Source organism: Semicossyphus pulcher, unplaced genomic scaffold (assembly GCF_022749685.1).
Source record: "Semicossyphus pulcher isolate SPU_LCO1_2020_fin unplaced genomic scaffold, fSemPul1.0.p SCAF_17, whole genome shotgun sequence".
In the NCBI taxonomy this organism is placed as follows: Eukaryota; Metazoa; Chordata; class Actinopteri; order Labriformes; family Labridae; genus Semicossyphus; species Semicossyphus pulcher.
Window position 1 is genome coordinate 28,536,572 of NW_027211681.1, and position 10,929 is coordinate 28,547,500.

At 43.5% G+C, this 10,929-nt stretch overlaps 2 protein-coding genes across 2 annotated transcripts in view; both read left to right on the plus strand.

Moving 5' to 3' along the window:
* The first annotated feature begins 785 nt into the window (after positions 1-785).
* LOC138594277 (E3 ubiquitin-protein ligase TRIM21-like) lies at positions 786-3,310 on the plus strand. Its single transcript, XM_069665329.1, has 2 exons — positions 786-875; positions 1,067-3,310. The coding sequence occupies exon 2, from the start codon at positions 1,074-1,076 to the stop codon at positions 2,715-2,717; it is 1,644 nt and encodes a 547-aa protein (XP_069521430.1). The 5' UTR covers positions 786-875; positions 1,067-1,073; the 3' UTR covers positions 2,718-3,310.
* A 993-nt stretch (positions 3,311-4,303) lies between these two features.
* The window catches only part of gtpbp2b (GTP binding protein 2b), a 13,442-nt gene continuing 6,816 nt past the window's right edge, over positions 4,304-10,929 (plus strand). The window contains exons 1-6 of the mRNA XM_069665328.1: positions 4,304-4,581; positions 5,661-5,687; positions 6,951-7,135; positions 8,115-8,226; positions 9,236-9,433; positions 9,511-9,685. Coding sequence (XP_069521429.1) covers positions 4,396-4,581; positions 5,661-5,687; positions 6,951-7,135; positions 8,115-8,226; positions 9,236-9,433; positions 9,511-9,685 — 883 coding nt within the window. The 5' untranslated portion in view covers positions 4,304-4,395. The remainder of the gene's footprint in view (positions 4,582-5,660; positions 5,688-6,950; positions 7,136-8,114; positions 8,227-9,235; positions 9,434-9,510; positions 9,686-10,929) is intronic.

A 10,929-nucleotide genomic window follows, 5' to 3' on the forward strand; every position in this document is an offset into this window, starting at 1 on the left:
TCAGCAGCTTAAATATTAGAAGTTGCCACTTTTCCTTGTTTATCATTGTAAACTTTTTTTCACAAGTTGTTTGAAAAAGGATATGTTTTAATGCTTTCTGATGTTTCATACACCCAATTAATCATTCAGTCAATAACTTGAGAAAATGATCGGAAGAATAATTAAAGACGTGTTTTCACATTAAGAGCCACAACAGAACTGGAGTCAAATGGGCTACTTAAAAATGCTCATTCTGATATTGACATTATTTTTAATTGCAGCCCAGACTGTGCGAATGATCATCATAAATATTATACTGAGTTTTAATAAAACATTTGATCAATGCATCCGAACAAATTCTTTGGAAGGTGTTTTATTTTGAAATTGGAATCTTCTACTTCAAATCACGTAGGCTGTGTTCTCTTCCTGTTCCACCAGAGGCGCTCACAGCAGCGCATATCAGTCAGTGCAAAGTTCATCGACAGTAGAAAAGAAGGAAATACAATTGCGACAAGAAAAGTTAGAAATGAAAAGTGCGGACTGACTGCAGGATTGTGGCAGAGCTGAGGAACACTGTTGTTTTGTGCTGACTCGAACGTTTTATTGTTGCATTCGGAATTAACATCTTTAAAAGTCACACTTCAGAATAAACAAGTTAAAAGCAGTCAAACTCCTCCCTCAGTTAAGATGAACCCTGGCTGAGGAAATCAAACCTCACACACTGAGCTGCACGAGAGGCGGAGCGACGCCGGAAGGAGGAGAACGTCGACGTCACAGTCCTGAAATGAAACTAAACTTTTGTCAGAGCTGAAGTCGAGACAAGACTCAGTGTTTCTGTGTGAAGAAAGATCCAACTACGGCCGTCAGCTCTTTCTCAACAAGTGACCCGAATACCGGTGAGTACAGCTGACATTTACTGTGTTTAAGAACGAGCATGAACGCAACACTCTTTCCATGATAACACGGGTCAGATGGATTTCTTATGAAGTGAAACATGACGAGCAGTTATCATTCTTTGATTTCTTTATGTTAAAGATAAATACATGTGTAACAGGACGTTGTATAACGCTTTGACCTCTGTTCTCAGTGTAGAGATGTCTGCTGCCAGCAGTCTTCTGTCTGAAGACCAGTTTCTGTGCTCCATCTGTCTGGATGTATTCACTGACCCTGTCACCGCACCATGTGGACACAACTTCTGCAAAAGCTGCATCGCTGAACACTGGAACACCTGCGACAGGTGCCAGTGTCCCATGTGTAAAGAGGTTTTTACTATAAGACCTGATTTGAGGGTCAACACCTTCATCTCTGAGATGGTCGCTCAGTTCAGAGACAAAGCCCAACAGGAAGCCGGCAGCAGCAGCTCAGAGCAACAAGTGTCCAAACCAGGAGAAGTTCTCTGTGACGTCTGCACTGGAACCAAACTGAAGGCCCTGAAGTCCTGCTTAGATTGTCCCGCCTCCTACTGTGAGACTCACCTGGAGCCTCACCTGAGAGCTTCACGTCTGAAACGACATCAGCTGATCGACCCTGTGGAGAACCTGGAGGACAGGATGTGTACGAAGCACGATAAACTTCTGGAGCTGTTCTGTAAGACCGACCAGACGTGTGTCTGCATGCTCTGCTCTGTTTTAGACCACAGGACACACGAGTTTGTTCCTCTGAAGGAAGAATATGAAGAGAAGAAGGCCGAGCTGGGGAAGACAGAGGCTGACATTCAGCAGATGATCCAGAAGAGACACCTGAAGATTGACGAGGTCAAACGCTCAGTCGACCTCAGTAAGGAAGATGCAGACAGAGAGATAGCAGAAGGTGTTCGAGTCTTCACCGCTCTGAAGGAGTCTGTTGAGAGAGGCCAGGCCGAGCTCATGGACACGATCAAAGAGAAGCAGGAAACAAGAGAAAAACAGGCCCAAGCTTTCATCAAGGAGCTGGAGCAGGAAATCTCTGAGCTGAAGAAGAGAAGCTCTGAGGTGGAGCAACTCTCACGCTCTGAAGACCACCTCCATCTTCTCCAGAGAGTCCAGTCCCTAAACATCAATGAGCCACCACCCAAAGACTGGACAGAGGTCACCTTCAGCCCAAAGTCATATGAGGGGACTGTGGTGAGAGCTGTGGCTCAGCTGGAGGAGACACTCAGGGAAGAGATGAAGAAGCTGCTGGATGCTGAGCTGAAGAGGGTCCAGCAGTATGCAGCGGATGTGACTCTTGATCCTGATACAGCAAATCCATCGCTCATCCTGTCTGATGATGGAAAACAAGTTCATCATGGTGATGTGAAGAAGAAGCTTCCAGACAATCCAGAGAGATTTTCTAAATGTGTTTGTGTGTTAGCAAAGCAGAGTTTCTCTTCAGGCAGATTTTACTTTGAGGTTCAGGTTAAAGGAAAGACTGACTGGTTTTTAGGAGTGGCCAGAGAGTCGATCAACAGGAAGGAAAACACTCCACTGAGTCCTGAGGAGGGTTTCTGGTCTATATGTTTGAGAAACAGAAATGAGTACAAAGCTTGTGCTGACCCTCCAGTCCGTCTCTCTCTGAAGTCTCCGCCTGAGAAGGTGGGGGTGTTTGTGGATTATGAGGAGGGTCTGGTCTCCTTCTGTGACGTAGACTCTGCAGCTCTGATCTACTCCTTCACTGACTGCTCCTTCACAGAGAAACTCCTCCCATACTTCAGTCCCTGTCTTTATGATGGAGGAGAAAACTCTGCCCCTCTGATCATCTCTCCTGTCTCTGTAAAATAATCATATTTCTTATTTCATTTATTGTTTTTCAAGAGATCAAAGGTTCATATTTAGCAGCAACAACATTGATTTTAAATCTTGTTTTTAACAGAATCTGTTTCCTGTCGTGTCATTGATTTACAATGAACTGTTTAGGTTTTTTATCCCAATAAATATCAGTAACATTGATTTGATGAACTTTGTTATGCAGCTTAGAATACAGAGAGTACAGATTATTATGAGATTATCAGCTGTTACTTTTATACCAGGAGTGAATCGACAGACTGGTTGTGGAGTTTAGTTTAATGTTTGATCACTTTTTAAAGCTTCTCTGTCTTTTATATTCTGGTGAGGTGATTATGAGTCAAAGAAATGTGTAAATATGTGATTTTATAAACAGAAACCTGCTTCCTGTAGTTTTACTCACTGGGTCCACCTTTACCTGCTCTGTTCCTTTGCAGACTTCAGGGTGTGTATGAGAGAGAAACTGGGACAGAGACGATAAGAGTCACATGACTGACAGGGGACAGCAAACTGCAGCGCTGCTCCTCCTCCCAGGCTGTCATATTAAACTCAGACATGACATTTACCTTCAGTGTTTTATACTTTAAAATAAACCTCATCTTTAAAGCTTCATTTGTGACACTATAAATACTTTTATTTCACATGATTCTTAAATCCTGCTGTAACATCTGCACATTGACTTGAGCGAGGATTATGTTCTACACATAAACAGACAAAACTAAAGTGTTGTTTCTTACACTTCACTAAATAGATCAATCATATAATGTTATTGTAATACAGTACAGAGTATTTTTAGGAAACTCTTCTAACTGAGACAAAGTTATACGGTAAAGTCAACGTGTTTTTAAATTGTTGCTACCGTCCCTGACCAGTGTTGCACCTGTCCCCAGGGTTGGGGTCAGCTGCATCATCTGACCTCTTTTATTCAAATGAATATTGTAATGATATGACACATGTCACCATGGCTAAATGGTAGGAGTAGTTAGTTGATGGATGTACGTTTAATATGCATTAATCTGGTTGCTTTTGTCCAAAGGGCCTCTGAGTGATCAGAATCAGAATCAAGTTTACACATGCAAGGCATTTGGCCTGGTGTTTAAGTGCAGAACAATAAACATACAAGTAGAGTAAAAATAAATAAAAAGCTATTGAACAGTTGTACTCATACTGTCAGTGACATTAAATAGAATCAGATAAAACTAAACAATACGCATAAGATATAAGAAAGTAATATAATACAAAATATGGTGGTAACAGGGGTAATTAAAGAGCAGAGGAATATAGACAAAGTGTTGCAACCGACCCCGGTCTACTTCAGAATATTACTAATGTTCTTAGTTACTTTCATCCACAACAAACAAAACTAAGCAACCGCTGTGCTTTTACTTTGAAATGTAAACCAGTTTCCTACTTAGACTCACGCTTGTGAACTTATTTTGAAAGTTTAATCCGGAAGCTGTATGGTACACAGTGAAGCAGATCTGACGGTGCCGATGATGCTGAGGAGAGAGCATCCTCCGCGGCAGGTTTCCTCTCAGGAGGGCCGTGTGTTTTGGTAGATGTGATGTTAGAAAGAAGATTGTCATTAATACTAAACGTCATTTCACTACCGTGAGTTCAGACTGCTCCCGGTAATCTCACGTCTCAGGCTGCCGGTGACTCCCTGAGCTCAGCGATGGTGGATTTGTCCGGGAGTGGTGCAGTGTCGCCCGGACACGCCAGACACGGACACGGCTCCGGTAATAACGGGAAGAAAACGTCGAAAAAGTCACGAACGAGAAGAGGCAAACGAGGCAGGAGAAGAAGGAATAAAAAGAACAACCGGAACAACAAAACACCGCCACCGTATTTCCCACCGGAGGTAGATTCCTTTAGCCCGGGGATTAACGGGACTTCAGCCCGCTGAACTAGCCAGCTAAGTTAGCTAGTGGGGCTGCAGCAAACCCATGCTAGTTACAGGCTAATGACCTATTTCGTTTAGTTTACACCACAATAATAAATATAACATGGCGTGAAAATACCGTTAACCCTAACCATAACTTCACCGCCAATACCCCTTCTTCTCTCGTCTGAAGAAAAAGTCGCACCAAACTGCTCCCACAAAACTGGCAATTAAAATAGTTTTGTCAATATAATTAAGGAACAAATTCCATAGTAGTTGACTAAATATTTGTTTCTGTTATAAGTAATATCAATTCAAAATTCGGCATATGCCTCAACAACAAAAAGCGTATTTCTGTATAGTTTTTAGCTCCCGTCTTTCAGAATTGTTACACACCTTATGCTAACGCTAATGTGTACGATTTTCTGGAATTACACTGGATATAATTGTTTAACAAAATCAGTGAGGATTATGAAATCGATGCCGAATTGAGAAGTTCATCTGTAAGATAAATGTAAATGCTCCAGTCAAACATTATGTTTGAATGTACTGTTCCTATACCGAAGATAGACTTTAAATTGTTGTAATTGTTTATGAAGGTTGGTTGACATTCTCTCCTTGTGAGAATGGGCGGGACACGGTGCATGTAGCTTCACACATAGCGAGCTGTGGTTTAAGTACAGTAGGCTAAAATCATATCACAGTGACGTTTAATATCATATCTGACAACTGTGTGAAATATGAACATTAACTTACTACATCTGAATATGAGAGCTCATTTATGAAAGCTACAGTTGTTCACTTTGGTTAACCTGAAAGCACTTGAACACAGTAACTTTCCCGAGGCTGTAAGGTCCTCATTAACATTTTAAATTTTAATTATAATGCACACATAGTTTATTTTTCTTTTCAGGAGCTTTGTCAATAAAAACAGACAATAGCAACTAAAAAAAAAAAAAACTTTAACTTATGTGGCCATTTAGTCTATTACATGCCGTCTTCTTGTTGTTAATCTGTCATTACGTGTCCTCATTTGTTTTCTTTCTCTTTATTTACAGGCTGAAGAAGGAAACATCGAGTACAAGGTAATTTCCTGCCCTGATTTTTCACATCACAATATGAACAGAAGAAGTCGCAGAAATCTTTTATCTGTTTATGCCTGTGACTGCATAAAAAGATGGCCGACGCGTCTCCTCCACCTTGTACTAAAGTAAAGCCTAAACCCCCCCGGAGCGGGCGCTGCCATCTTGCTCATCAGTATCCAGAGTGTGTGCAGTAGAGATCGGCTGGTGGAGCCGCAGTATTGACGTCCCGCCCCTTCCTCTACCTGACACACACCTTTACCTTGTATCCTTGGCGTGTCGGAGCCCTCAGGTGTCCTTGGCGTGTTGGAGCCCTCAGGTGTCCTTGGCGTGTTGGAGCCCTCAGGTGTCCTTGGCGTGTTGGAGCCCTCAGGTGGGCTCAGTCTGCAGCAGAACAGCTTCTTGTGTCGGTCTGAAGCAGATATTCACGCTGATGTAAAGTTCAATGACTGTAGTGTTAGTGTTAGTTACGTCTCCTCTCGCCGTTCCTCCTCTACTCTGCTACTCGGGAACAGAACGCTGCAGGAGCCCCATTTGTCCACAGAGCTGTCAATCATGAGGCCACACCCCCTTTTCATAGCATCAAATAACAAATTAAAAGTAAACTTGTCAGAAAAATGAACACTGTGACATAAATCAGCATGATAAGAACTAACTATAATGACAGAAACCATGTTTGAGAAAAATGTATTTGACGTGTATTTTAGACTTAGACTTAGACTTAGACTCAACTTTATTGATCCCTTTGGGATGACTCCCTCTGGGAAATTCAGTCTCCAGCAGCTTATACAGTACAATACAATAGGAAAGAATCAGCACACAGAGGGTAAAAAATAAAGATCAAAATATATATATCTATCGATATATATATATATATAAAAAAGTACAAAATTAGATAACAGTGTATTTTGATTTTATAGTTTGACTCATGTCCCATCTGTTAACATGGAGGAGGCGGGCTTTGTGAGCTATACTGTTTGGCTTCACTTTGAGGGAGCTGTCATGTCGGCCATCGTTTTATACAGTCTGTGGTTTATACATGTAAGTGCAGATTACAATCCAGACGTAGACATCACCCCCATTCTCTCTCCTGAAGCTGCTGGTCGGACTGTAACCAGCACGGAAAAAGAAGTCTTTAATGTCACATAAAGAGTAACGTCTTTGATTTGTCTTATTGTTTCAGTTTGAGTCGCCCTGTTTAAACTCTAAGGATATGTACCTGTTGCACCATCACGTCTCTCTCTCTCCTCTCTGCTGTCGTCGTAGTTGAAGCTGGTTAATCCCACTCAGTATCGCTTCGAGCATCTGGCCACGCAGCTGAAGTGGCGTCTGCAGGAGGGCCGTGGCGAGGCCGTCTACCAGATCGGAGTGGAAGACAATGGCCTGCTGGTCGGCCTGACGGAGGCCGACATGAGGGCCTCGCTCAAGACCTTGAAGAGGATGGCGGAGAAGTAGGTCACCTGATCTGACAGTCTTTGTCTCCTCTGCTGGGCTAAAATGTGTTTGTCTATGAGCTTCAAACTTTACACAAGTGTTAGAGGAACATTTCTTGTTTACACCCACAGAGACACAATATTCCTCCCTAACCTCACCAGTTTTATTTCTTCTTTAAACATAGTTGATTATATTGACAGCATGTGAGTGGGAATATTAGAAGTCTCTCCAGAAGTTTAATATAAACTACAAAAAAGTCAGCTTTGAAAATAAAGACAAAAATATGTGAAAGGGGAAAAAATAATAAAATAAAAATGATCTGCCAGCAGAACAAGGAAACGTCACGTTTCACAGGGGTTAAAGTTCTCTAACTTATTAAATGAAAATCCAGAGGCCTCGTATGTGTTCGGTGTGGATCAATCGGGGCAGAGGGCAGCGGTGTGAGGGGGCTGACATAAAGTTAAAGTTAAAAACAGCCTTGTTAATGTCCACAAAGTCATTAATGTGAGTCATTTAGCATTAGCGTAGTAATATATATCTGTGGCATCTGTATGGGCCTAACTCCCTGGCCCCCACCAGATGACGCGTTTCACGTAGTTGGACGGAGGTTTTCCAGGGCCCGTTGGAGAAGCGGATAGCGTCCTCTAAAGGCACAGAGAGAAACTGCATTTTTTCCTACCATAATGGCATCAGCTCCCCATGACAGCATGATAGAACTGAGGTTGAAAATCGGCGAACTGGCCCTTTAATAAATCACTTAGCATTCAATAAAAAAGAAAAGAAATAGAAAAGGGAACGAGGAAACAGTGAGACAGAGTGAGAGAACTGAAACACTCACTGTAGCAGAAAAGGTATTTGGACATACAGGTAAATAAAAGTCACTTAAAGGACTTAAAGGTAAAACACAGTGAATAATTTAACCCATATATATCATATGTAATGTGGTAACTGTGTTGGAATCTGTCTGATCAGGTGTTTTCTTCTGTGTCTCGTCAGAGTCGGTGCCGACATCACGCTCCTCCGAGAGAGAGAGGTGGACTACGACTCGGACAGAAACACCCGGAAAATCGCAGAAGTCCTGGTTCGAAAAGTTCCTGACGACCAGCAGGTGAGAGTCTGTCCTCCAGGTGCTGGTTCTCCTGCTGTGATTAAAGGGTTATTCCGGCCTAAATCACTTGTAGCTGTAGTTTGTCTGCCACTGCCTCTGTTTTCGTGTGTTACACAAATATCATGTTAGAAAGGATTTACCATTTAAAACCACCAAAGTCACACAATTACACAAACAAACTAACCAATTAAAGCAGCAGTAGAGCAGCAGCTCCTGTGCTTTATAACCAGAAACAGACGTTACAACGCTCTCTTCAAAGACACCAGACTCCATTCACAAAAACAGTCATTTACCGAGTTGCTGGTGTACTGCTGTGCCTCAGCCGCTGAAGTTTTTAATGTTATGTGTTAGATGAAAATTGTGTCAGATTTACTCTAAACATTTACAACACCAAAGTCAGTCAATAACATAAACTGTACAAAGCAGAAGTAGACCAGCAGCTCCTGTGAGCTTAAATCAGTGTTTTTGTGAATGCAGTCTGGTGTGTGTGCAGAGAGCGATGTAACGTCTGTGTGTGGTTAAAACAATCATCTTCCTCTGTAACAAAAAGGTCTATCTCTGTAGGGATCCTTTCTGTCATGTTGTCACACACTTAGAATAACAATCTGAGCCTGTCAGTGGAAACAACAAGAACTTTTAGTGGACGACCTTTGACCCATCAAGGATTATGTTGCAGCCATTACAGCCTGTTTCACTGCTGCAGGATGAACATGTCTACAGGAGACAGTCGAGGTCGGCCACTTTCCAAACACAAACACACTGCTCCAGAATGAGTTCTTATCCAGACAGAGACCTCTTCCTTTAAACAGTTATAGTGTTATTTCCTTGTTATGCACCTGGTCCAACAACACAGGTCTGAGATGCCCTGAGGCAGTCAGAAGGACCAAAACATGATGCACATTTAGATTTCACACCATCTGCACAGGCAACACCTTCAAACCTTTTTCAAACATCTCATATCAGAGACTATGATCCTCCTCCTCTGTCATGTTGTGTTGGACCGGGACAGTTCCTGGACCTGCGGGTGGCGGTTCTGGGGAACGTGGACTCGGGGAAGTCGACCCTGCTGGGCGTCCTGACGCAGGGCGAGCTGGACAACGGCCGAGGCCGAGCGCGACTCAACCTCTTCAGACACCTGCACGAGATCCAGACGGGACGCACCTCCAGCATCAGCTTCGAGATCCTCGGCTTCAACAGCAAAGGAGAGGTGAGACACAGATCCCAGAGAGAGGGAGCAGACCTCAGGTCTGTCAGCTGATACCGTGCTTCTTTATTGTGGTGCAGGTGGTGAACTACAGCGAGTCTCGGACAGCAGAGGAGATCTGCGAGAGCTCCTCCAAGATGATCACCTTCATCGATCTGGCCGGACACCATAAGTACCTGAAGACGACCATCTTTGGCCTCACCAGCTACTGTCCCGACTTCGCCATGCTGGTGGTGAGCGCCAACACCGGCATCGGTGAGCTGCAGCCTCGTGTTACATCGTTACACACTGTACAGGGAGGGCTGCACACCCAGCAGAGCAGAGCTCTCACACTGTGGGAAAGCTTCAACTTCAAGCTAAACCCAAATCTACAAACTACTTATAGGAAGTGGGGTTGATGAGGTACTCATCAATAGTAAGTGTATGACGTACAGTAGATAGCAGTCAGCACGGCCCCTGTTAGGAGAAGCCGGCCAGAGTTCCAACACAGAAGCTAAGCAGCGCTGCAGACGGGGTCAGGAGCACCACGAGTACTTCAGCCACTTCAAAGAGTCCTACGTATCAACAAACATGTCAGTTTAAGTGTACGCTGGAGTTTACTTTCTGTCACCGCTTCACATTAGTGTCAGACAGCCCTTTCCCTTGGCACTGTGTCACTCAGCACAGCGGCCCTGATACCTACCTATACCAGTATCACAACGTCAAGGTTGCTTGAGAAAAAATGTAGAATCTGAAGGTGTGGACTGGATTTTAGTACAGGAAGTGTTCATGTTTCAGTTTGTAGTACGTTTGTAGTCCGAGTAGTGTCACGTATCAGCAGGCTGCGGCGTATGCAGGAAAAACAGCCCAGGTGGAGAGCAGAAGCAGGCAGAACGTAATCCACATGATGACATCCCGACTCCTTCAGCGTCCTCTGACGACGATTTAGCTTCTTATTAATCTCTATAAACAGACATCTGCATGCTAACAGCTAACAGCTAACAATCTGTGCTAGATCAAACATTCAACTTAAGACAAATCTGTTTGTTGCAAAAGCCGGTCAATGTTTAGATTTCCTGACTTCCCTGAATGCATCATAAACGATGGCTCCGCCCTCCGTCTCATGTTACAGTAGTGTCCTTCTCCTCTTGAGGACAGACCTGACAAAGCTTCATGTTGTTCCTAATCTGCATCATGATGTTGTTCTTTCAGCAAACTGAAGAGCCGTTAATTAAAGTCGATCACAAGAAAATCTGTTTCTGTTTGGGCTTCATCCCGCTGCAGTAAGCCAGAGTGCAGCCTCTGTGTAACTTCCTGTTTACAGTGAGACTGAGACTCAGCACAGACAGATGAACGGGCGCTCCTCCGGGGGATGGGACGAACCGAGAGATGACAGCGTTTATTTAGCAGACACATCTGGAGGGAGAATTTACCTTTGATCTGAACACACGGTCGCTGCTCGAGCTGCTGACTGGACTGTAAACAATGCAGCGCACGGAGGAGGAGTATATAAGCTCTCT

Excerpts from the sequence above, each read along its gene's own strand:
- LOC138594277 (XM_069665329.1), top strand. The coding sequence starts at position 1,074 with ATGTCTGCTGCCAGCAGTCTTCTGTCTGAAGACCAGTTTCTGTGCTCC.